Raw genomic sequence first — 27,949 nt, forward strand, 5'->3', positions numbered from 1 at the left:
TTACAGTGTGTTGGTAGTTTTATATATTGTGGTATTTTCAGGATTTCCTATGCTTGCTATAGGAAACACAATGAGCACTGAAGCTCTGTCTGTCTATCTCAATAAATATAAAGTCAAATACTGTAACATAGTAAATGTTTTATTTTCTCCCCAGAGATGACCTATGAAAGTTTATGTGGCATGCTTCATTATTGTATATGTACTATGATCTTGTAATGAAAAAGTCCTTCCTCACAAGAGGGTAGAGATGAAGTTCCTAAGGGAACCTTAATTTTGAATTTCATGACTCTTTTATATAAATCAATTTTAATATTATGTTATTGCAGGTGTATACTGTTTAATATTAATTATACTTCCTTATATTCTCTCTTTCTTTCATATAACAATTCATTTTTTAAATTTTTGGAACATAGAGTGTAGCCTCAAAATACAACGGAAAAATAAAGAATGTATTTAAAGTCAATGATATTAACAGACACCTTAACACTGAAATGTAATTTCACTACATGGATTGTTTTGAACAAGGTGTGATTACAAGAAATAACCAAAGTTAAAGTTTAAAATTAATTATGTAAGCATAAGCTACAGTCGCATGGGATTTCAACTCTATATCTTATTGTTGGTAGTTTTTAAGAGTGTCCAGGAAATAGTGGAATTAACCTTTAGCATTTATTCCCAAGTTACGTTCTCTTATGTTCCCAACAGCTGATATAAACATCCCTCATAGTTGTTTTCATGACAAGCTGACTGAAAATGATGAAACAGTTGACAATATATGTGATGAAATATATTGAGTGCTTCTCTGTTTTCCTTATGCAAATAGAATATTGGAGGTCTTAAGAGTTTTTATGCACATTTGTTTTCAGATAAAACTACTGTTGAAGTAAAGGTTATCAATATATTTTTTTTCTTTCACTCACCAAAGTAAAAGAGAAAGTAATGTGGCTAACTGTAGCCATTGTAAGTTTTTTTGAAGTTACAAAATAGTCCAGGATCTACTTAATACTGTAAATTGTGGTGATTGCCGTTGTTGTTTTCTACTAAGTTAGAAGTTCCTATTCCACTGATGTTAATGTGGTAACAACCTAACTTCACTTGCATGTGTGTGTATGCACGTACTGTCTCAGAGAATATGGAAAATATCAGTACAGCAGTGGATCCTAATGTGGATCCTATGGTGTTAAGGACTGTAAATCAACAGAGAACAAACACAAATGTCAGGTGGAGAAAAAACACGTCATTCATAAAACGGCTGATCCAGAGAACAGAAAATGAGGGGTCTGAGTTCATACTTGTGTAATTCCATGATGCTGAGCAACCCTGGTTTTCACTGAAGTCAGCATGGGTGTGCAGAGTCTTTGAACAGTTATCATGCATTGTTGCTTTAGCTGGTAAGTAAGAGAGGTCTCCTTTTTTTTTCTAATCAATGGGAAAGGCCTAAACATATGTACCAGTGTAAGTGACCTTAAAAAATTACATTGCAAGAAAAGAGAAGACCATTTCATGGTCAGGGCGGCTAGGGTCTGGAGCCAACTTCCAAGGGAGGTGGTGCAGGCTCCTACCCTGGGGGTTTTTAAGAAGAGGTTAGATGAACACCTTGCTGGGGTCGTTTGACCCCAGTAGTCTTTCCTGCCATGGCAGGGGGTCGGACTAGATGATCTTCTCAGGTCCCTTCCGACCCTAGAAACTATGAAACTATGAAGAGTAATGAATTTTAAATAGAAAAAGTATGAATGATGCAAGGTTCCCTTTTGATCAGACAAATGGTGCAAATAAGGACACCAGGTAAAATACGGAGAAACCTGGCATACTTCCCTTCAGCTGATAAGAGAGGCTGCCCCTTCAGTTTCTCCGATGACTCTGTATTGATTAAATCATTTAAAAATGAGATTGCATAAAAGGTCTGTTGACCAGCAGATCCCCGTAGAATCTGATTTTATCCCTGACATAGATCTAAGTGTCAATCTTTGCAGAATTCCACCTGATACTAGCTTGACTTGGAAGCTGTGTAGCTCAGTCAATAGGGTGACTGGCTACAGACTGGAAGGACCTAGACTCTATCCCAGATGACAGGGGTTGGGGTTTCCATTCATTGTGTCCACTTCCAGTGCTGTCCTGATGTAGACCCAGCCTCCTCTCCAGTGGGTACCAGGAGGAACCTGGGTGTCAAAGGTGACCAGAGTGCGGTGCTGACAATATCACCCCCTTCCTCATGCCAGAGTTAAAGAAACAGTGGAGCCCGCTGTCCATTGCCTCAGTGGGCCTCAATGGCCTGTAAACATGACACTCTTACCTTTACTAGCTTGATTCAAAATAATATCAGATGATGAGGAGGAATCTTGCCTGGTCTGTAACATAGTAAGGATAGTTCAGAACATTTTGATAGAAGGGACAACGTCATAAGGAAGAAACTCCAAAACATCTGTATCCATATATCTGTGTAACATAATATTAGCTCAGTAGATGTTCGGTGGAGAGAGACACCACCACATTGTACATGTTGAGCCTGATTCACTACTTCATTACAATGGAATGAAAAAAAATACAAAGTGTAAGACTACCAAACCAGAATGGTAGGCCTTTGAATCCACTCTATACTTATTTTACAAAATAAATGAGTACAAGGTGAAAGACAGTGGAGAACCAGGCCTTTCCTCCTGCCTCCCCTTTAGTTCCTTCTCTGAATTTACCTTTTGCTTGATAGATAATGAAGGTAAATATTGTCTCTTCATTAGGATTGGATGAAAGAAAGTGGTTTTCCTTGATGATACGATGTGTCCGTATGATCTCCCTTGTATAGGATGTATACAGGGAAATAAGAATGAAGTTCCAGTAATTTTCTATTTTGGGAATCCCAATAATAGGATCAAATGAAACAGGAAATTACACATTTCTTTGAAACCATACTGCTGTTGTGTGCAAAAATGTACAGGCATCGGCCAGATCCAGTTCTTACGGGGCTAATTTATAATCGCTCAATCTGTCTGAAAAAGAGAAAGGGAGAATAGAACTAAATATATTGGTGTGAAGATTACTTACCCTGGAAAACAAACATAAAAGTACTAGAGATATAGTACATTAGGGAAAAGCAGTCTGAGAGGGAAAATCGACATCATACGTACTCCAAAATTGGGGGAAGCCATGATTGCATCTCATGAAATCTTCTGTAAAAAAAGAAAACAAGTTAGGTTAATAATCCTTATCTTAAATATACCAAAGGAAAAATGCTTTTATTGTTTATTTAGTGCAAGAATAGGATCTTTCTCCAAAAAATAGGAATTAGTAAAGTTCTTCAAGCACTTCTCTGCATTAAACAAAGAAACTGGAATCCATAAAGCCACATCATGAAAATCTTCTATCTTCAATTAGTTCTTAGTTTTACAACTCCCCTAGGCAAGTGCTCTTTTTAGACACTTATTTTAGGCCCCGATCCAAAAAAACATTTAAGGATATTCTTATCTTTAAGCACATGAGCATCCCATATGTTTCAGGTTAAACATGCATATAAGTACTTTGTTGGAATTAAACTTTAAAGAATTTACAAAATTGGCCTTCATTGAGGGAAAAAGTCTTAATTAAGGCTAAGGAGAAGTGGGCTGAGATTGGAAGGTTTATTAGATAGCCCAGCTAAGTACAGTAGGACAAAAAAAAAGAAAAAAAAAAGATGCTTTCATATTTACTTGAATATAACATGATGCTGAATATAAGACAGCCTCTCAATAATTAGATTCTATATATGGAAAATGTATAAATCTGTTTTAATTTTCCAGGGATAGAATCTATTTATTGGAGGTTTGCTGTGAATTTGTCCCCTTCCCACTGCCAGAGAAGGGAAAATCTGGGAGGTCAGGTAGCCCCCTTGCCCTCTGCCCTCCCCGCTTCTCCCCTCCTGAAGCTCCTTTCCTCCCTCCTTACTGTCTGACCTTGCTCTCCCTGAGCACATGAAAGTGAGAGCCAGGTTTGAAAACACCGACCTTGGAATAAACGTACAAATAAACCCATAGACTTCATTCATCCAGAACTTATGCATTTTGCCTTTTTTTGAAAGTGCTGCAAGTTTTAGTACAGGTACTCTATAAACATGCTTTTAAGCAGCATTTTTATACCTTCTAATATAGAGTACAAACTGTGCATGATATTAGTTCAAAGCCAAAAGATTTACCGTATAGTTCATTGGGCTGGGCCCCAGCAGGGTCAACAGCATTTCAAGCCATGGTGACCCTACAGCTCAGCACTGTGCAGTATATGTGTGCACTCTAGATATAGACCCCTCTACAAAGGAGTCATGTGCTAGTTATCTCCACATGACGGGAACTTGGTCTACTTGTCAAGAGTCCTGGGGTGCTACAAAAATATATATGCAGATGAGGCGCAGGACAAGGTGGTCCAGCAATACTTGAAGGAGGGCGGAGCCACACTAATCTAATGCAACAGGCTGAAAGGGGGGGGCCATAGAGGGATTCTGGGTAAACTATTTGGGACCCTGTTTGGTGATGTTTGCCTGATGTTTAAGGCTGGTGAAGAAACAGGAATCATTGGAAATGGGAAAGGCAGGTGCAACTCAGCTGTGGGAGTGAAAAGAAAGTGTTCAGTGTTGCGGCTTATTATAACTTGAAAAACAGTCTGTGCTGAAGGGCGAGTGTGTGCAGTGGGTGCTACCGGATATGTATTCAGATGGGCTGCATTAACTTATCCTTGTGGTAGATTCCCATTGGCATATCAAATGTAGTACTTTTGGTACCCAAGAGAGGGTGTCAGGGCTGGTTCTGGCTCTCCTTGTGCCTGCCTGGGATAGCAGTACTTTCAGGCCTGGTGCCAATTCCCTGCAGAGGGAACACCTGGGCCGCACCAATAAATAAATAAATAAAAAAGTTCCCACCAGTATGTTTGCCAAATATGGGCCACGTGTTTTATAATCATGATCAATGTTGGCTGCATTTAATCAACTTCATGGTTGGTTTCTGTTACTAAGCACAGGCTCCTTTTGGCAGCAATTTAATGATAGACACTGTATTTAATGAGGTTTCCTTGTATGTGAATGTAAGTTGAGGGGCTTATCCCCTCATGCTGATTGGGGGGAAAAACCTCATCTTGTATTGTATACTTTGGGGGGACAAAACTGCATGTGCAAATATAATGCCTTCCCAAATCTGGTGAACCTCCCTAAAGAGCACTTGAACTATTGATATACCACTAAGCAATCAAGTTCTCAAACAACTTTTATTCCCTTCTTACATGCATCTTCTGGTAGGATGACTGCAGAGTGTTACAGAGGGTGATCCGTTGCAAATTCAAGATCAAGTGAATAGTAGTGGAAAAAACAAGAGAGTGCAAGTTACACATAAGTCTTTAATAGGATTTTGCAGGGTAAAGGTTTAAAGGTTTGATGCTGTTTCTTAGGATTTCTAACACTTATATGCATTATTTGAGATTAATTTATTTAAATATGAAAAAAAATCAAGGCTGTGTGAAAACCATCTGGTAGTAGTTGAAAGTGTAGTGTAATACATTTCTTTTAATTGCTGTTTTGCCTTTAATCTTCAAATCTTTTCCCCTCCCCCTGCCCTCTTTCTCATGGGTTTGAATGTAGTGTGCACCAAGAAGACACATTCCATGGGCAGTTTCATCCCCAGTGACATGGAGGATTGTCCGGGAGGTGGAGTGCCAATAAATCTTTGGACATATGGCTTTACATGTCTAATCCATTGTTTGCTCTAGTAACAAATTATCCCCCCTTCTCTTGCTTCAATTTAGCCCTGCTGTGCAGCAAGTTGGGAAGATGAAGGCAGTGCTTTATCAACTCCTTTCCGATTATTATTAGTAATACATATTTATATGATGATGACACCCAAAAGCTTATAACCCCGTTGCATTGGGTACTATACAATTCTTGCTCTAAGGGCGTAAAACTTAAATGACATCAAACAAGTCTGGGGCTCTGGGTACAAGGTGCCAACAAATGAAAAATTGGTGCAGATTTATGTGAATTGCACTAGGTGCAAAAGTAGCAGCGTCTTTCTTTTCCAATTGGAATAAGAGAGATGGAAGGAGAAGAATAAGGATAAGAAAGAAAAAAAGGTGAAAGAAACATAGTCTTTTATTCATCTCTCCACAATCAGCAGAGATGGGCTTTTGTAGGCATCACAGTAGAGAAAAGAGCTGGTAGAAACAGTAGAGAAGTGTGAATGGCATAGAAATACCATGAGAAAGACAGGGAGGGAAGGTGAGAAGGAAGAAGGTGAAAAAAGACAGACAGCAGTGAGCTGTGGGAAAGCTCAAGGCAGATACCTGCTGGGAAGCACAGATAGGTAAGTGCAATCAAAGGAAAATAATTCAAGTCCAGGCTGCTTGAAGTTCCTGACAGAAGCCAGGAAAGATAAGGAATCAAAGTTTAGAAATTGAGCAAAGGCCTTTGTTCTGTCTCCTGATGGTTTGTCCCTGATGGCTGTCTCCCTCTGAGCAGGAGCAGGGAGATGGTGGCATTTACTCTCCTGGGCCCAATCTAGCCCAGTTTATCTGAATCTGAGATTGTGGAGTGCTTACGGGTGCAGAAAAAACAAAACAAAACAAAACAGTGCTTTACTTTCATCTTGGTGTACTCCTGCACCAGGGGCAGCACATGTCCAGAAGAGGAATCATGTCAGTTTGACCCAGCTCGCCCAGCATCTGTATAGCTCATGTGCTGAAGCAGGACTTTTCGGCACTTTTATCTAATATCTGTTTGGATCAGCTATTAGATAAAAGCACCAAAAAATCCCGCTGAAGCATCCTGGGGAGCTGATTCAAACTGATGCAATATTATTCTTCCAGTAAAGTGCTGGTTTTTGGGGGGTTTTGGGGTGGGGAGGGGGTTCCACATCAGTCAGCAGCCTAATATCTATGCATCCAGTTCCACAGAGCTTATAAGGCTGTCTAAACAAAACCTTTTAATAATATTACAACTCAATTTAGGGCTAAAAGTGAGGAAAAAAATACATGTCAGTGGCTTCAAATTAAGCTATATTCATAAAATCAAATAATTTTGCTCACTTTTAGGTGCTTATTTAGCTTTATAAAAATGGACAAGATGTTTAATAGTAGGATATCCTATTTTGGCAATGCTGGCAATGTTGACCTGAAGCATGTTAATGCGTGAGTGTATTTACCATGCTACCTGACAGTGACTGTACCTCTGCTCCCTGTTTACTTCTTCAGTGTAAGAACTTACTGTATTTATGGTCCTGGTAAGTGTTTTCTTTTAATTTTTTCTAGGTGCTGCACAATGGTCTTATCATGGAAATGGACCACCCAACAGCAGGGAGAATCGCTGTTCCAGGTTGGAATATTTATTTCTTCTTTTTTAAATGGACCTTAAAAAAAAGCTTCATGAAGTACTAAGTACTTCCAGAACTAAGCTTAAGAAGTGATATATCCTGCTATTTCAATTAAAGGAACAGAAGTTTGACTGACGGATGACATCAATGCTCATTTATGCTCCAATAGTGTGATGGGGTAGAAGTGGGTTGAAATGTGTGTTGGACCATCCCACCGTTTTCATAGATCAGTTCTCCTAAAACATGAACATGGACTCATGGATTTCATAATATTTGCGAATGCTCACAGCTAGAAATATTTGTATTAAGCTATCTGATAGGACATAGGAATCTGCTTTTGATTTAGATCTGCTTTGAGAGTTATACAAACTGTCCTTTAGGGCCTTTTTAATAGAAAAAGGAGGGGTGGGAGGAAGGGGAGTCTCACATTGGAGCATATTCCAAGACACTGTGTTTTTAGGCTCATAGAAATTAGATAGCAGGGCTGACAATAAAGATGTCTTGTTCTGAAAGGATTTCAGAAGGACAAAGATTTGAAGTTGCTATTTCTCTCTTTTTTTTTTGTGATTGAGAATGACTGAACAGAAGTGCCCTACCTGTGCTACCAGAGAAGGCAAAGTTAGAAATCTTACTAAGTCCAATAGGAACCATGATAGGTAGATATTATTTTTAAGGAAATCTGGGACACTGCTCCCCTGCCCCTCTTCGAGCTGATCCCCACCCCAGGCAGGAGGAGTGGTTTCCAGCCCAGTGCGCCCCCGCCCCCAATCTTTCCCCACCTGCGGACTCCAGCTGCTTCTCAGGAGAAGCTGGGCTGGGCAGTGTGGGCAGAGTGACACCAATCCAGGACTTTTGTCTCCATTCTCACCAACCAGCTGTGACATTAGGACGGCCTGAGACTGCCCCAGCCAAACCAGGTGGTATGGTCACTCTAGTGATAGGCTATCATGGAGTACTTGTGAAAATCTCAACCTGAATGTTCACACTTGAGTCCATTTCTGACCCCAGTGCCTTTTCTAATATTTGTCTAACTGTGAGGTGGTTTCTCTATGTGTTCTTCTATCAGAGACTTTGACTTTTCTTCCTCCATGCAGAGCAGCACTTCAGTTATATTTTGTAATATTGTCTCTTTAACATCTAATGTGAAAATTCCATCTTCTAATACAGCATACAGTTCTCATCAATTTCAACTGAGTTGTACACACGTAGCTGTAGGAAGAATTTGACCTATACAATTTCTCTTAGATTGCACATCCTGGAGTCACACTGGGTTACAGAAAGAGTGATTAGAGAGGAATGAAGTTCATATCATTTCATCTTTCCTGCATGGATACTTTTTTATATGCCTCATTTTTGGTCTTTATTCTACTTTCTATTTTACTTTTAGGCCTTTTCAGGTTGAGGAATTTAATTGAAAATACACTAATGTGCCTCCACAATTGAAGTGGACGTTCTTGATAATGTACCGCCTGATAATTGAGTTTTCAGGAAAAAAAGAAATCTATTTTGTCTATTCAAAATGGAAAGGCAAACAAAGGTTTTGGTTTCATTTTTTTTTTAACCAGGTAGAAAAGCTTTGCAGATGGCAACAGGAAAAAGTATGTAAAGTTTTCATTTTGCATGCAATACATAATCTATCTTTGAGAAATAAAATACTCCTTGAGGGGCTAGGTTAAACTGCAAGAAGAGGAGGGAGATGAAAGGAATGTTCTAACAATCTGTCAGCAGAGATAGAAACCACTGGCAGGAGAGTAAGTTTTCACATAGGCAAACTACAGTGCTTTCCAAATCCTTGGCTATTTTTTACTTTATTAAAACTCAAAACCTGTGACAGTGCATTGAAACGAAAATAAATCATCTTATTCTCTGATGGTTAGCCATTTAGATGGGCTTCTATGAAGGGCTTGTTGTATTGAAGCAGATGGCTATAATGATTATTGGACAGTTGAGCAGGAAAAGCAAAATTCCTTCCTTTCCTGGCATAGAGTAGAGGAAGGAGGCTGAATGAATAGAATGATATTATATGGTTCTGCCTATAACTTAAAAAAGTGAACCTAGAGCTTGATTACTATTGAATGTAGATTTTGGGAGTATCCTATGTTTTCCTAGGGCAAGTGTTACACACGTATTTTGGTTTACAAAGACAATTCACTTGTAGGTTAACCATTTCTCAATATCCATTTCAAGTATTTAAGTGGTTTCCAATGTAGTTATATTCAGCCATTCAATAGGGGCTACCTCCAATAGGTAACGACTTTTTACTCGGAATTTCGTGAGGGATTTCTCTGTAAATGCTAGACCATGAGTCTCACTATTGTAAAAACTTGTATTCATAATACCACTGGGGAAGTTGTGGGCCCAAGACAAAGCAAGGAAGCATCATCAGATAATATTCTTGGCCCTAAATTTGCATTCATAACTATAACACTGCTCCTTCCCAACTTGCTATTAGGGCTGTGTGAAATTTCACTGGCAGTTTCATTTCGACACTGTTTTGACTTGTTTTGAGCTCGAAACAGCAAAATCGACACGAAACAGAGAGCTTTGAAACAGCCTTGAAATGAAACAAGGCAAGTTGAAATATTTTGAAAATTTTTAAAAGTTTTGAGTTTCAAAGCTGAAGCTGGGCTTGCCTGCAGGGAAACAGAACTAAAGTAAAGAGAGGGAGGAGGAAGGGTGTGGGGGGGAAGGAGTGCTTTTATTATTGACTGTGTAGCTGGCTAGTGACTGTGATCCTTTCCTGAGGTCTCGTCCAATCCCAGTGCTCTGGGGGAGTGATGGAAAAACTGCATAAAAGGCAGCATTGTTTGAACTGCCCTGCTTTCTGCCTTGGTGTCACTTGGGTGAGGATGCACCTGAACATACGCACAGTGTCACCCACCCGTGTCACGAGTTTTGCCTGTCAGCAGCTAGAGGTGCAGGGCCCCAGAACCCCTGCACCTCTCTCCTTGACAGATGGCAGGCTTTGTGGCCTCAGCAGGGGCTACCGTGCCTGCAGTTTTGATCCCACTGTGGCTTAACACATACACGTGACATGAGTTTTTTGCTTTCAAGACTTTGAGGTGCAGTTTTCTTGAAGCCCTTGCACTATCGCCTTGAAACTTGGCAGGCTTCATGCCCTCACAAGGTGCTATCATTTCGGCGTGTTTCATCCAAATTAGGCTAGAAATGACAAAGTTATAGGCTGTTTTGAGATTCCCCATTATAGTCTATGGGAAAAAATGTCAAAACAGTGAAACTGTTTTGATGAAACGAAATGGAACAGCGGTTTCAACGCGAAACGAAATTTGAAACGAAACGCTGTTCCGTTGAAACGTAGCTATCATGCCCATGCTGCACCAGCTGTAGACATATAAAAATCAACAAGGAAAATCACCAGTAAATATACATTGCAGTTATCTAGCCTTGAGGTAACCGGGATATGTATCACCTTGCCTAGGTTTATGTATATTAAAAATGTGTGCAGTCTTTAGTTGGCTGGATGAAGAAGTAAGCAGTTCTGGCCAGTGCTACCAGATAAGGTCCCAGGAAAAGCAATTCAGCTGAGACTCTGCACCACTTTCTCTGTAGAGAGCAAGTGGTTCATCGGTCAGGTGAGGAACAGATTTTGCATTGTGGCACACCATTCTTTTCATCTCTTGAGATCATCTTCACATGCTTGAAGAATTAATCTGAACTCAGTTGAGAACTGTGGTATAGTGTTTCATTTTGGCATAAACTCCTGGTCCTGTGTTCAGATCATCCACATTAACTAGTCAGTGTAAAGAACCATCCTTTTTTCATTGGTTTTCTTAAATTGTATTGTGTAAGCAAAAAAAATATTTTTTAATAATCAGGTTTTTTTTTAATTGTCTGGTTGGTGTGGTTTGGTAGAAATTACATCAGAGCTGTTTCTTTGTAACTGTTATGTTGTGGTCCTGAAAGAAGAATAGATTTCTGGTTAGGAATCTGGGAATAAGGAAACCTGGATTTCTTCCTTTTAGTTATGCAGATTTCTTTTGTAACATCAGACCAGTCATTTAACCTGTCTTTAAAATGCATGTTTTCCTGTCTTTAAAAATGAAGATTCAGCAGGGGTTCCATATTTCTTAATCTCTTAACATCTAAAAACCTCTTTGATATCTTCAGAAGGAAGTAGTTATAGAAATGCCAAAGTGTGTGTGTGTGTGTGTGAGAGAGAGAGAGAGAGAGAGAGAGAGAGATATTTTGTCCAGGCAAACAAGGCAGACTCGGACTGATTACGAAGGTGAAAACTGCTATTCAGTTTTAGTATATTCCCTCAGATGCCAGAAACCACAGACTCTTGTTAACTTTACGCTGCATTTTTCAATCTTGAAGTGTGAGGGAGAAGGGAAGATTCATAGGACTAGATATATGGTGGCATGTATTCATCAAAAATTGTCCTGCATTGAGGGATTTTGCAGGAAATTAAGGAAATATGTACTAGAGTACATTGTTTCCTGCAGCTAGGGGATCCCACACTACAGAAACAATAACAACACCATGCAAAAATTCCAGCAATTCTCTGCACACATCATTACTTGAACTTCTGATCCTGTCTGCTTCTCATCACACGTGTGTGTGTATGTGTGCACGCATGTGTGTGCATGTGCACATAGCTGAAGTTGATTGAAAATTTTTAATTTCACTTCACTATTTATGGAGCATTGGAGACAAACAGCTTCACCAGCATTCCTGTTACCTCATTCGCCTTTTTTAGTCATCAGTGCTAAGTGTTTATGTCTTTTACATTCGCGGAGTTGATTTCAATTTTTAGGAATTCGGTGCCATTACAGGAACTCAGCAGAAATGATGTATGTCATCTCGCTTGGCTAGCCTCAAAATACTTTAAAAAAATCTTAATAAATTTATATGCTGATAATCAGCATATTGATACTGATTGCAAAACCAGAAAAGAGGTGGTGGGGAAGATAATGAGTATGTTATAAGTTTGAAGGCTTATGCAGAAAGATAAGGAACTGGTTTTATTTTTCAAATATGCAATATTGATACGTTCATTTTAGGATCGTTTCTTGTGAAGAATAAATACCAGACTTTATTAACCCTATGACATACATTTTCTTAGTATTTTTTTAAATGATTTATCATACATGCTAGTACCACCAAGTACCTTAATCAATGCTTTCCCACATTTTAGGGAAGAAGTAAGGAATGACCTTCTAACTGATTAGTGGGACTTCTGTTCCTGGTGACTATTAGAAATGGAACAACTCCTCTCCCTTAAAGCCAGACTGGTTGTGCATGCATCCTACACTTCGCTATAGCATTTAACTTCAGCACTATAGCACCAACTGGAACTAGGAATTTTGCATTGCACAGGAAACAGTGCTATATCCCCAAGCACTAAGCTCATCTCTGCTGGAAGTTTCTCTTTGCAGACCTTAGAGTTGCCATTTATATATCTCTTTAGGGTAGACGTTCTTCTTGCAGGACACATTTCTTTCCAAAGGTTGAAAGCAAAATGCTTGCAGGGTGCTTTCCTCTAAAAAGGAAAAAAAAGGCAGCCATGACTACAGTATACAAGATGGTCATCAAATACTGGTAAAATCAAATCTGTGAGTGAGGTCTGTATGTATAATCCATGGTTTTCCCTCTAATCGAGATTTTCCTTATGTTTCTTTTTTCCTCCATGCCCACTGGGTTACTCTCTGGCTTTCTTAACATTTATATCACAAACATCTCCAATGATATAAATAAAGAGAAAGTATCACTTTGCTGTATTCAGTTGCACATCTGAATGAAAGTAAAGAATGAATTATTTAGGCAAACAGTTTGGTTAAACCACTGTTCTCATGCCAGCAGTGATATTTATTACAGCTGAAATGTTTGTCTTTGGAATTCAGTTTTGTTTAAAAATAATAACATGTTTATTGTTATTTTGAATAAAATAGTCTCTCAGATTTATCCACTTAAGCATCTCAGAAAGCTGTTTCCTACCCTCTTCCTGTGTAAGAAGCACAGCCAGGTGCTCAATGAGGGCAGGGTGTGTACTCGTAAAGATACATATGTGCCTCTCTTGAGTGCATTGTAAAACAGTCACGTTACTTCAACTCCCATAAATTGCAAGTGTATCTTTATGATCTTTAATAATTATTGGATAAGTAAAGGAATCCATTTCCAACTGAAAAATATGGTTATGTTTAAACATTTAGACAATTTTACTTAATCCGTAAGACACTCTGAGGCTATGTATACTCATCCTTTTGTCCATTCCCACCATGTCTGCCTAATGCAAACCCTGTTTCTCTTTTACAAAGGAGCTTTTAACTTGCAGCAGTTAGTGCTTGGCCCTTTTATGGCTTTCTCCTCTAAATTAAATAGCTTTATATAGCCCTACTCAGGACTGGAAGGAATGACTGAATTAAATTGTTGTAAGGTATAAACTATATTCATAGTTGCGGAGATCTGAACGTCAGAAGTGACCATTAAATCCTCTAGTCCATTCACCTATATAATGCAAGACACATAATTCTGTTCGGGTATTGCTATACTGACCCCAGTAACTTCTGTTTGATGAAAACATTTCTTATTCAGAAAGACATCCACTAATTCATCTGGTAGTGTCTTCCGGTGTCAAATCCAGTTATTCTCAACCATGGCGCCTGGTTGAGATCCTCTTAAGGGTACTGTGGGGTGCCAATCAATATTAGCACTGTTGGGCATGCAGACACCTGCACATGATTCACAAGATACACCCAGAGATTTCAAATAGGAATCCATAGCGTCAAAAATATTCTGACCTGTAATGGACTATCTGAGCTCTTTGCAACAGAAGAATTGTTCTGTTATTTTTCCTTAGTCAAAAAAACAAGATAAAACTGAGAGCTGACATTTTCTGAGGGGTACCTTGAGTCTAAAACTGTTCAGGACCACTGGTCTAACCACTCTTACTGTTAAAAAGATGTGCCTCACTTTTTTCTTTTGAACTTGTCTGGCTTTAACATCTAGCAATTAGCACGTGGTTCATATATGGGTTTCTTCTCAAGTACTCAGGATTTCTATTCCATGAAACTACTTACATAATAGAAGTCACCTCTTAACCTTCATTTTGATAAGCCGAATAGGCTGAGCTCCTTAAATTTAACTCTGTAAGGTGTGTAGTTCAATTACTAAGTGTGTTTGTGGGAGGTGTGTGCTCACACACACATGTATATCATACAGAGTGTATTAATGGAAAGAGAATTTTTACATATATAGAAAGGACAACTTGGGGAGGTATAGTGTAACCATTTGATTAGCAAAATGAGTTCCTTAGAAATTCTACAAAGGGGATAAGATAGGGGTCACCAGGGACTAAGGTAGCAAACAAGTGAGACACCCCTTGCAGCAACTTGGTGAATTTATTTGTATTTTACTGTCATTTCACCCACTTTTTATTCTTGGGTTAGAATCTGACAAAAAAAGTGTGAGAAGAATTTTCTTTTTATGGTGACTTATTTTGCAAAAAAGCTTGCCTCTCTTCAGCTTGGGTGGCAGTATTTGCCATTGACTGGCCTGTTCAGTGATTGATTTTATAGGATAAATTATTTTTTTTGAATGCTCATTCATTGCAGTTACACATATACTCCATGTACCTGAGACAAAAGACTTTTTGCCAACTATGCCTGCTTTGTCCAGCCATGCACCCCCACTATGCTCGTGTTCTGCCCCTGTGGATAAAGGGCAGTGTGGAAACAACTGTGGTTCCAGGTGGACTCCATGGAGCTTCACCCCAGCATGCGGGCTTTCCTGGGCTCTGTGTTAGGCCCATATGTGCATTGTGGAGTGCTTCATGATGGGGTGTGGGAGCATGGCCCAGGAACACAGGTGCCCAGGAAAACCGATGCTTTCCTTCCCCACTCCCACTGCCTGCCCGCAGCTGACAGATGCCTGTGGCTGACAAATGAAGCAGGAGGGGATTTTGGGGTGTGGTCACCCATGCCCAGCAGCTAATCGGGGTGGCCTGGGCACTTGGCAGTCTCTGGCAGCCCAGGGCGCCCACGGGGCATGCTGGAGGGCCTGCAGGAGCAGCCCCCACCAAAGGGCAGATGTGTGTTCTGTTCGTGATTGATCTAGCCTATGCTGCTTACAGAAAACCACATAACTTAGATGAATTCCACCTCGGGCTTTTTGAATGTCTGTACCTAGCCATAAGCAGTGATCATATTGAGATAGTTTGGATCCATAAGTAAAACATTCTCACAAAGGATCTTGCACAAGGGAAATCAGTTAGAGATCTGTTTTATATAAAGAACAAACTGGTTCAGATCTCTCAACAAGATCAACAATTGAGAATGAAGACCAGTCTGTAGATGAAGAGGTATATTAACCTGGACCCTGTCATCTCCATTTTAAAACTTAGCAGAAATTAATAAAAAAAAAAGGTAGCAGAGGCACAGCAAATTCCTCCAGAGGAAATATAGGAAACCCCCCACAACTCGCTAGTTATTCTTCACAGTTTAATGCACAATAACATTACTTTCTGTTAATAAAGCACTTTTTGAATCAGAAAAAGCAGTGTGACAGATAGTCTGCTACTATTCTTCCATGGAACCTAGCAAAAAGTATAATACTCCACCCAGGAAAGCAGAATATTTCTATTTACCCCCATTCCAAATTCACCCATGTTCACGAGTGGCCAATGTTAGGCATAAACACCAGCATTTGAAAAAACCCCAACCTAAGTACCTTTAAATAAACAAACTAATCAATTGGAACTTTTGGGGCTGAAAAGATTACTTGTTGGCAAGTTTACACTGTTGCATTTTGAAGGACCAAATCTCCTGGCAAAATATTATTTTTATTAATTGAAATATGTTAGTGAAATACACTGGCAAACTGTCCCAGAAAAACAGGTATCGGTTCATGCCTTTCTCAATGAAGGTAAGTTATTAGTAGTCTATGGGAACCACTGTGATAGCAAGATGCTCTTCCTGTCTTCAGTATTCCAGTGTTCCAAAAGATGTGGAAAACTTAGCATTTCAGAGCAGTAGTCTTCTCAGGAGTTAGATGAATGACTCCGTCCACATGATGAAAGAGAACAGGATCATACTTTATTCATTAGGAACTTACACACCTGCAATAAAGAGGTAATTTTATAATACAAACCCTTACCAGAGAGACAGAAGACAGTTCCCTCTACATTCTGATATCAGCCTTTTTATGACCCACCTAGAAATCATGAGACTCTACAAAAAGGAAGGCTACTATAACTACTATGATTGCTGAGAAATGGGCACTGGGAATTGTTTCTACTGGTTATACAATCCAGTTTCACATAGTACCCAATCCCAGCCCACCTTCCCTCTCCCTTTTCAAGGGCCCTTTATTACAGTTCTCTCATGAAGGCTGTTCAGTCTCTTTCCCAATAGGGTGCATTTTCCTCTAACAAAGAGGAGGAAAGTTTTCTTTATTCCACTTATTTTTCTCTCTCCAAAAGAAAGGAAGTTGGTGTGCATTTGGGATATCAGCGAACTAAATGCATTCATTCACTGCTTGAGGTTGAGTGTGGTTTTATGCATAAAAGTTTGAAGACTCAGAAATTAGTGCCTGTTTTGTCAGATCACTCTGTCAACAGTATATTTTACAGGATATTCAAACCACACTCTCTGATAGTTTCAGTGGACATTTCTCTAGGGATCACAAATGGGAACTCCACAATTCAGTGATGGAGTCAATTTTCCTGTATTAGGGTCATCCAGCTGTGGACCTGTTTACCAGGCATATAAAGAAATGTCCAAATTACTTTTTGCTCCAGTAATGGTTGGGATCAGTGTTCTTTATGGGGTTTTTTTTTGATTCAATCATTAGGTCAGTTAATACATGCATTCTCATGAATACCATAAGTCCTCAGATCGCTGATTTTAAAATCAAACTGTACAAATACATATTATTTTAGTAAATCTTATCTGGCCCAGGCAGTTTTGGCTTCCACACTTGTTTCAGTCATCTGCCTGTTCCCCTCTTCACTTACCCCCTAAATTGGATCTCCTAGCTGAGGATAAGGTTTAACGCCTCAGTCTTCCTTCCCTGCATTCAGCTCCTTTTTGATAGATATCTGACCTGAAAAACCATGTTCAATATAAGTTCAATAACTCTTAACTAAGGAAGAAGTCTACAAGGAGAGTCTGTTGAAATGGAGAGCAGTATAAACTGCTGTTTTGGCCCACTGATATCATCATTACCAGACATTGTGGAATATCTATCATCACTGAAAACTTCAGATCTCTTCTATAACTCTCTTATGCTTGGCAGCCCTTAATGCCTTCTCTCCATCAATGGACAACTTTACTGTGTTCTTGCACTCAGCCATAGTAAGATTTCTAAAAGGATTTGTCAGTCTTCCCAACAATTGGAAACCAACACCATTGTGGCAGCTCAGTTTGGTGCTTATAACTCATAAGCTGCTCATATTCCGTTTGAGCTCTGTGTTGCATAGTGGTTCTCTACTTCTGTATAAAGGTTTCTTTCATTATCCCATACCATCAGTTGGGAGAATGAGAGAACATAGAACACTCATGTTAGACCTCCATTATAGTATTCTATCTTGATGAACTTTTGCTTACACCACACCTGAAATTTGTACCGAAGATACTTTCAAAATTCAAAATCCTTAATCCCTCGACTGTATTTTTCCTCAACTTGTGAATCAGTACGAAATTAAATTACTCACCTTAGACATTAGAAGAGTTTTGCAGCAAATGAAACACGAAATGTCAGGGCTGGTTGTTGCTCCAGGTGAAGTTGGAAGTCAGAGTTCTCCAGGGCAATAGATTTGACTGCACCAGGAACCACCACTTGGGTTGGGGGATAGAGAGAGGGGAAAGGTAAGTGGCTGCCAGTGTCAGAGGGAGGAAGGGGAGGTAGAAAGGAAGAGAGCTTACCTCTAGCTTTAGAGAGGATCACCAACAAGTCAGGGAGGGGGACATACTGAACTGAGCTGCCCATGGGCCATAGGGTTGAGCACTGTTTCTCTAGGAGATGCCCTTCTGATCAAATGGTCATCTTTTTTGGACATCTTTTTCACTAGGGCAGTCTTTCAGTAGGTCAGCAGTTGAAGACATACAAGGGCAAATGCATGACAATGAAAACAAGAGTAACCTGGCTCTGTATTAGGTTGTGTTAACAGTATCGTCATATCAAAGTAATAGGAAGTGATTCTTCTACTCTGTTCAGCACTGGTGAGGTCTCATTTGGAATATGGTGTCCAGTTTTCAGCACCTTATGCAACTCTCAGATTGGACTATTCAGTCACATGAGACACTGCAAACCATCTATGTCATAGACTGCAATATCCACCATCTCCCTAGATGAAAGGATGCCAAAATGTTTCAGCACCACGCTTCCGGAAAAAACGGGCAACCTGGAAAGAGTTCACAGGAGAGCAACCAAAATTATTAGAGTTCAAGAAAACATGACATATGAGGAGAGTTTGAAGGCAATGGAACTTTTGTCTTGAGAAGAGAAGATGGAAAGGTACTTGATACCCTTTCAAATACAAAAATAGCTATAAATACATGACCTGATAATTATTGTAATGGTTGTTATAAAAACATGGCACAGGGATATGCCAAGAAGTAATAGACTTAAATTGCAACAGGGGAGATTTAGGAGGGATATTAAAAAGAAATTTCTAGCTATGAGCATGGTTATATACTGAGACAGATTACCTAGGGAGGTGTGGAACTTCTCTCATTGGAAGTTTTTAAGTACAGGTGAGACAAATATTTTTCTCAGCTGGTTTAGACAGGGATGATTATGCCTTGAGCTCAGCCCAGGTTGGACCAGGTGCCCTGCTATAGTCGCATTTAGCCTGATTTTTTTTCCAAGATTTTGTCAAAGTTTAGGTCTCCAGCAGTTATTTTTATCCTAATTTAAAGCAGTTGAACCCAGTTTGCTGTACTGTGATTTAAAATGCCAGTGATCTTTGGCTGCCAGCTAAACAAATCCACTAAATGGCATTTTCTCTCTTTCTCCATGTGCATTTTTATTGCAAAAAATTGAAAATTACCTTAGAAGATCTTTGAACCTCAGTGGACTCTTCAGGATGTCAAAATTTAAGACTTGCTCGTTTTGTTCACCTCTGATTTAGGCAGTTGGGGAACTAGATTAGGACTTGGGAGACTGAGGTTCATTTCTCTGGTCTGCCATGAACTTCACTCAAGACCCTAGACAATCTACTCAGTTTCTTTGTCTCACTTCCCAATCTGTAAAGTGTCAGATCATAGCACTTTCCTGCCTCTAAGGGAAGGTGGTCAGATACCAAGTAAGCACCATAAGCAGAGAAAAAAATTCTACTCTATCCTCTAACCCAGAGGTTTAGCCTCAAGGCACCCTTCAGAACATCCCAGCTCTTAGTTTCTACTCATTTTCTCACTGCATAAAAGTAATAAGGCAATTCTGTTGCAAGAACTCAGACTGGTTGTGACTCTCTGGATTCCTGTGTTAAATCTGTGGGTTTATCTTATGAATCGTGTGTATACACTGTGGCAGGGCACTTGGGGTGCCTTCCACTTTAAGAGGTCAGGGGGCCTGCAAAGCTGCTGGCAGGTGTGGGCCAGGGCTAATTGGGAGTCAGATGGCCCAGGGAGCCAGCAGGTGAAACTGAGCCTGATACAGTCCAGGAGCCTCAGAGGTGGGGCAAAGTGAAAGAGAACATCTGTGAGGATGCCATCTGTGAGGCATGGGCATGGTGTAGGAAAGGAATGGAGCCATGCAATTAACCCATAAGGCATGGACTGCAGTGCACCTGGTGGTAGCCCTATGATAGCCTCCCTCATAATCATAATAAACATTTAGGTGTGGTAGGTGAATGGAGGGGTGAATGCCCAGAAAGTGAGAGCTGCAGGGACTCCAGAGGCTTCACAACCACCCCTGGAAGGACAGCCTGCCCCACACATCTAACGTTGTGAGCTGTAACAAGGCATCCTTGAAAGATGTCAAGGCACTCTGGGGTGCCACAGCACCCCGCATGAGAGTCTCAGCTCTAACCTGACCTAGCAGTTTTAAGGCTATAATTTCTGTGTTTGTTTGTTTAGGGAAGGTTGGGTTGAGCAGGAGAGAAGAAAAGGGGTAACATCAAGTTCATAAACTAAGCAAAGTGTATCCTCAATTTTGGTGACGTTCCTGAACATACAAGCATTTAAATCTGTGATTCTGCCTATCTGAGCTATACATTTTTACTTTTAAAAAGCTTTCCCCTTAGTGTGTGGCTTTGAATTTTTAATTATTTTCTCTGTTCTTCCCTATAGTCCCTGCAGCTTTTTCTGATAATGCTCTGTCCAGAACAGAATCTCAGAAAGCACCAGAGCAGTATTAGAAAATACTAGTATTACCTAGCTTGAAGATGTGGAGTTTCTGCATACACACTGCAAAATCACACTGATCTATTTAGCTGTCATAAAATCAGAAAATTAGGGTTGGAAGGGACCTCAAGAGGTCATCTAGTCCAACCCCCTGCTCAAAGCAGTACCATCCCCAACTAGATCATCCCAGCCAAAGCTTTGTCTAGTCAAGTCTTGAAAACCTCCATGGATGGAGCTTCCACCACCTCTCTGGGTAACCTGTTCTAGTGTTTTACTACCCTCCTAGCGAGAAAATTCTTCCTAATATCTAACCTAAACTTCCCTGGCTGCAACTTGAGACTATTGCTCCTTGTTCTGTCATCTGCTACAACTGAGAACAGTCTAGCTCCATCCTCAAACCCCACTTCAAATAGTTGAAGGCTGCTATTAAGCCCCCTTTTCTCTAGACTAAATAAGCCCAGTTCCCTCAGTCTTTCCTCATAAATCATGTCCCCCTTACCTCTTCACAGTTTTTGTTGCTCTCCACTGGACTAATTTCAACCTTGTGCCCAATTTGCTTTCCAGTATCATCCTGAAATATCAGTGATATTGTTTCAGCTTTCTCTTTCCCATTAACGATCTGTGTTTTAGGTTATTTTTCCTTAGAAATGTATTTTTTGTAGTAGAAGTACTGAGATGAATGGCACATTCTTTTGCTTCTAGATCCCTTGGCATGGTCAATCAAGAAAGATTTTGATTTGGCCCTATTATATCCAACTGCCTACCTCCAATCGCTAACCTCGCACCCAGTATTTTGTGCTAGTACCAGTCCACTCATCAGTCTATTCACTATGTAAGTCCTTGTTCCCCCGAGCACTGCCAGGAGTGACCAGGAATAACAGTCACAAGCTGGCAGAGCGTAGATTTAGGCTAGATATCAGGAGGCGCTACTTCACAGTCAGGGCGGCTAGGATCTGGAACCAACTTCCAAGAGAAGTGGTGCAGGCTCCTACCCTGGGGGTTTTTAAGAGGAGGTTAGCTGAACACCTTGCTGGGGTCGTTTGACCCCAGTCCTCTTTCCTGCCATGGCAGGGGGTCGGACTAGATGATCTATTCAGGTCCCTTCCAACCCTAGAAACAATGAAACTATGAAAAATAGTCACTGGAACAGGGACTAGAATACAGGTGTCATTCTGCTATGTGAGTATCCTAACAATGAAGCTGATAAAGTCATTTTCCTTCTCCCTGTAGTTCTTTTATACTATTATTTTATAGTAAGTGGAATAGCATGGAATGCCAAAATTGAGAGAGATTTGCTACAGAATATTGTAGAGACCGCTGTTTGGGGCACTCGCATAGAAAGTAGAATATGTGGGTCTTTTGTTTGAGTCAGGAAGACTAGGGTTATATAGCTGGGGATGGTCCTGCTTTGAACTGGTGGTTGGACTAGATGACCTCCTGAGTTAGTCCCTCTAGGGACAGAAATTAAATATAAAGTGGTGTAAGTGGTCAGAAGCTGGTTCAAATCTGTAACACAACGGAAATTCATTGTACATAAAGGCCAACCACAGACAGTCAAATGCCCAAGGCTGTTTTGATTCAGTCTTTGCAGGTTAGTCTCACCTGCAGAGATTAAATTGAAACAGAAGTGAACGGCCATTTACCCTTTGATTCAGGAAATGCAGCCACATGCCTGGTGTAGCTCAGGGCAGAAGCCTTGGGGTGCTAGAACATGGCTGTCTGACACGTAGCCAGCATGGGCGGTATGTTCATTTCCTCTTCCTGCTGCCCCATTGTCTCTGGGATTTGCAATCCAAAATCACAGCAGCAGGACTCTGCAGGGTTGCTCATCACTTCCTCTTCCTGCTTCTAGGTACTTCTGGGATTTGTAGTCCAAAGTTGCAGCCAGCAGTAAGTTTGAGTGAGGAAAGGGTTGTTTAACACCCTTAAAGGGTTTGCCTGGGGGGGGTGAGCATTCCCCCCCACACTCTGCCAGTTGAGCTGCATCTCCAGCTGGGGTTGCCCCCACCCCACCCCTTGTCAGCCAACCCTCACTACTCCAGTTATGGAGCAGATGGACAGAGCCAGCCCTGCCCTCTGGAGCCCAGGACTGGAAAGCATGCTGGGATGCTGGGGGACTGTGATTTAACTTGAACCAGGAAGGGGTCTGGTACAGGAGTTTCATAAACCGGTTTGACCTAAATCAGTTAAGTTTGATACTACATTCAACCAGGTTTCTATTAAACAAGTTTCAGCCATTTTGAAACTGGTTTTTGTGCACTGAGATTCTGTTCTGTTACAGGTTCAAACCAGTTGCTGATCACTGAAACTGGTTTATGTGTAACTTCTGTCCCTAGCCAAACAGCTTTCAAAATGGCCAAAACTGGTTTAAGATGAACCTGGATGGATTCTGTATCAGACTTAATTGATTTAGATTCCCTAGCATCCCAGGCTGGTTCTTCACAATACCGCTGTTTCAGGGTGGGCAGGCTGGCCGTAGCCCAAGTTGTCTGCTCCCGTCTCTTCTGGCCTGGGCCACTGCAGGCACGTGGCTGCATTTCTGGAATCAAAAGTGAATTTCTGTTCACTTGCTTATCTGTTTGGTCTGTGCAGTTTAGACTAACTTGTGAAGATTGAATCAATTCAGCCTCAAGCTTTTTTACTGTCTGTACTTGGCCCTGAGGTCCCATCCAACCCTAATTTTCTATGATTCTTTGAAAGAGAAATTGTATTTTGTTCCCCACATTCCTTGTGACTGCCATAATCATAGGGCTACAAGGAAATAAGAAGACTGCCAACAGCCTCTTCTCTGCTTTGCATCCCCTAACTAAGGTACCCAAAGGAAAATTTTGGAAATGCTAAGTGTACAGTTTTTACATTTCTGACATTTTTTCATATGTTTATTTAGCTGAATTTGTTCATTTAGTTTAGTCTGATCCAAAGTATATTTGAAGTCATTAGGTATTTGGTCAGCACTGCATGAGAAAAATTTTCCTGACAGAAAGGTATATCAAGCTATAGAAGCACCTAGAAGAGTCCCTAGAACATTACAAGACAAGTAACAAAATCCCTGTTTCTTTTGAGATTTAACATTAGATGGGCCAAGCTATTGATAAAAGCAATTTCTTCCTGTGAAAATTGTGGCCGTTGTGTGACAATCATGTGATAATTGCGGCAATTTGGGGGGATTGCTAACGTATTATATTTTAAAAGTTGGTGACCACTTGTTCCTTTAAATTGAAACAATTTAAAGTTTGTCTTTTGCAACTAGAAGTTTGTGGACAGTTTTCTCCGTAAATAGGAAATACTTTAGTACCTCACCATTGCTGAATGGGATGAAAAGCTGAAATGAGAAGAAGGCGCCTTTAAATCACAGCAAGATTTTAATATTCCCTGCAGGGCAACAGCTATTTTTAGAAACATGTTAAGAGACAATAAAGACAAGAATAGTGGAGAATGGAGACTTTATGATTTTAAAAGAATGTTAAATGACTGTTTCAAAGATGTGCTGTTTACAAATGACCAGAGAGCAGCTTCCCTTTGTAACTCATGACACTTCTCAGGAAGTGCCATGAGTTACAGCGATCCCACAGATCCAATGTGGGTCTCTTCTAGCAATGCCTCCCCCTTCCCAGCCCTGGCATTGTTTTCAGAATGTGGGGGAGGAAAGCGAGCGGAGACAGATCATTCTGGGGGTTGCCCAGCTGGTGCTGGAGGGTGGGATGAATGGATTGGAGCCTCCCCCTCCAGCTCAGGCTGATAAAATCTGGGACCGAACTCCCTCTGTTCCCTTCCCCTCCTCCCATTCTGACGACTGCATCAAGAGCAGGGCTAAGCTGCGTCCAGCTGTGTGTCAGCCCAGCCCTGCTCTCATGGCTGTAGAGAGCTTTCAGGGGCCAGACCAGGTGAAAGTGGTCACTTCTATCTGCACCTTTAAGCTTCTAAGTTCCTAAATCACTTCTGAAAATGAGACAACAGTCCTTATGTCTCTTAGGTTTTCTGAAATCATTCCACAGAATTATCAATCAGGAATATAATTTTCCAGTAATTAAATCATTAATCAATAGCATGAAATCATTCAGAACAGTGCTTTGAACATATAGAAAGGGGTTCCATTTCTATTAAATTCTATCAGCTATTTCCTTAATGTCCTAGTCAGTTATGAAGCTGGCCAGTTATGAAGGCAAGGTATTAGTATGAATAAATAATGAGTGTATAGTTTTGTGTATGCACTTGTATATGCCCCTCTTAAATTTTGGGCCTAGTTTAATAAAAGGAGGCACATTAGTGTTCGGTGAGTTTATCAAGGGAGACAGCCTTGGCTAGGATTCCAGTTTCTTTGTTTCTTGCCACTCAAGGGAATACAGAAGCTAAGGATGAGGTTGTATATTTACTTCTGCTTTCCTAGATAGCTAGTTGAGGATTAGTGGTTTAATTCCTGAAAGGGAATTTTTACTTCCTGGCTTTGATTATACCTACAAATCAGTGTCCCTATAAAAACTCTGTTGTAGGATTTATTAGTTGCTTTATTTTAACCTGAAAGTATGGGTTTAACAGTCTGCTCCTCAAATCCTGCTTTTTTGCTAGGATTTCCTGGTAGCCTGATCATTGGAGAACGCTTGACCTTTGAGTTGTCTCTCAGCTCTCCCCAGTCTCTGGGTCAGCCTTCATAGACTACGGGGAAAGGTATCAAGAATTGCCAGATGACGTGCAACTCTGGTCTGGACGGAACAAATACTCTTCAAAATACTGAGATAATGAGAGTGGGAAACCTGCAGAAATTGGGAGTACTGCCAAAGGAGTCTGTCAGCAGTGCCTGAGAATCCGGTGGTGGGCTCTTGATACCTCCATGTAAAATGCTTCATTTTCAGAGTACTGCGAGGCTGAGGGCTAGCTAACAGATCTCAAGTCAAAGCTCCCAGAGACTGACATGATTTGGAGTATAGCTTGGGATTCAGGGAGCCTTTGTACCAAATGATTTGAGAGGCAATCCACTCTGTCATCTTTACTCAGACACAATTTGTAGATTTTTTTTATTGCCAGACTGATCATCCATTAAGGGTGTCACTATCCACCACAAACTCCTACGTACAATGGTGTTGTCTGTGTTACGGTGGTCTGCAGTGACTATCTGTGGCAGTGTGGGTAGTAAAGTATAGTTGGCTGCCTTGAGTTTGACATTTGCAGCGTCTTCAAAGCAACTACAAATAGCTCTTATTAGTTCATGCCAGATGGGCCTCAGTGTCCACTGAGGGAGGGCACTCATAGCTGTTCTAATGAGTCCTTGGGACAGTAAGAAGTTACAACAGGCCTAGAGGATGAGGACCAAGGAGCTCATAAGTGGGAATATGCTTGAGGGTACCTCAGAGAAAACATAGAATTTACTGATGATCACTCATTCACCCTGTTTCAGGAGTCTGTACTAGATTAATTTTTCAGAATTTTTCCTCAAAGTCCTTATGGCTCTTATTAGATGGTGATGGTTTGCAGTTGTTTGCTATGCTTTGAGGCATGATATAAGTTTAGAGCTGATTGACAATTTGAAAAGACTGTTGTTCTGTTCCCCAAGAGTGCTTGGAAGTGAATCAAAATGGCAAATTAGAAATGTTTCTACTTAAGGGCCTAATTTTCATCTCAGTTATATCAGTGTAAATCAAAACTAAAGCTACTGAATTAAACTGTTATTTCAGTGCAATACTGGCATAAGCAAGAAGAAAAGTAGGTGCTATCAGTGTACCAAAATCACATTGAAGGATGGTGTTGATGACTGCTCATTTCAGTAACAGGATGAAAGCCTGTACTAAAGGAGGTAGCCCCAGGGAGGTGGTAGAGAGTGAGGTCAGGATAAGGGCAAGAATAATGAAAACACTGGTCACTGCTGGGGGGATCTGCACACTGGGGAAGAGTTAACCAGCAAGCGGCAAGCCTGAAGATAAAAGCAGTGGCATGTAAAGGGGAGGTTGCCCTCGGGGTACTTGGAGACCTTGGACAGCTGGAAGCCTCACTTCAGCAACTGATCACTCAGGTGAGGAAACCTGCGACAAGAGATCAGGAGAGGAAAAGCTGAGCAGAAAAGTTACTTACCTTCAGGGTCTGAAGAACGCGGGATCACAGTGAGTGGACGGATGCCTGACACAGTCCAAAAATGCGGGATCAAAGTGAACCGGTGGACACTTGACACAGTGGAAAGACATGGGAAGAAGTGGAGGGGAGATCAGGTCAGGGGGAAGACTCCCCCATTAAGCGAGGCAGGAGATGAGAAAGGGGAAGAATAAAGCATAGGAGTGCTACAGATCGTGGTGATTGTTAACTTTCATGTGGGGAGCACAATAAAATGAAATTTTGTTTACCTCATGGTTTATGTGATTAACTACACTGTTTCTCGGGGATAATTAACTCTCTTATTCTCCCAACATCATAAGGCGTGGCAGGAGAGTCCCTGAGAGAGAGTATTCGTTACTTACCCCCTGCCTGGCCACGTGTGTTTTATCTTAGACACAGTAAGAATTATCGTGCCATATTAAATGTTAGACTGTATTCCATTAGGATGTACAATCCCCGTGCCTGGAGACTGCTCTCTTCACCATGTATGCAGCATTTCCGAGCCTAAGTATGTTTGTCCCTGGCATGCGTAAGTGAGCTGGGTCTCTGCTGCTGGCATAGAGAGAGGCATGGGGAGACAAGTGCAGACAAGTGTGATTCATGTTACTAGATCCACAGGGTGAGCCAGATCTATGCCTCTGGCAGAAAGAAAGATGCTGGGGCCAATTCAATCAGAGATCAAAGGTCTGCACATGATTATCTTTGTAGAACAGTTCTACAAAGTGTCACAGCCCCGGAGCTGGCAAGCCAAGCTCACGGTCGTGGTCATGGTGGGGTGGCCGGGTGGTGGCAAATTGGATACGGAACAGGCAGGATTTCTGGCGTGGAGTTCTGAGGCACGTAAGCGTAGTGGTTTTAAACAAAGGTGATTTATTTGACTTACGCTTAGAAGGTGTAGGTAGAGTTGCTCTCTTCAGTTACAGTAAATACAAACAACAGAGGGGTCTGTTGGCCCATGGGGTTCTTAAGTGAACCCTTGCTATCTAGCCGGAGCTAGGGGCGGCTGCTCAACTTAATAGTCCCAGGGCTGGTCAACGGCTCATTAAAGGAACAGGACAAACAACAAAACTGTAACGATGACGAACGAAGACTGAGTCGTGACGCCAGTCCAATGGACGAAACGGGTGGTCGAAGGAAAAGCCGAGGTCAGGAGCCGAGAGATGATGCAGCGGAGGGATGAGCCGGATCGTGGTTGATAATGGAAGCCGAGGTCAGTCAAATGCCAGGTAAGTAAAAGCTGGAATCAATGTC

The 27,949-nt window shown here is 41.0% G+C and overlaps 1 protein-coding gene across 1 annotated transcript in view; it reads left to right on the top strand.

Annotated features, from left to right (window-relative positions):
- The window catches only part of SUGCT (succinyl-CoA:glutarate-CoA transferase), a 678,860-nt gene that overhangs the window by 546,584 nt on the left and 104,327 nt on the right, over positions 1-27,949 (top strand). Inside the window, exon 13 of the mRNA XM_019508722.1 lies at positions 7,252-7,315. Within this exon, the coding sequence (XP_019364267.1) occupies positions 7,252-7,315 (64 nt within the window). The remainder of the gene's footprint in view (positions 1-7,251; positions 7,316-27,949) is intronic.

This window comes from Gavialis gangeticus, unplaced genomic scaffold (genome assembly GCF_001723915.1).
Source record: "Gavialis gangeticus isolate Ggan-Ray unplaced genomic scaffold, GavGan_comp1, whole genome shotgun sequence".
Classification (NCBI taxonomy): Eukaryota; Metazoa; Chordata; order Crocodylia; family Gavialidae; genus Gavialis; species Gavialis gangeticus.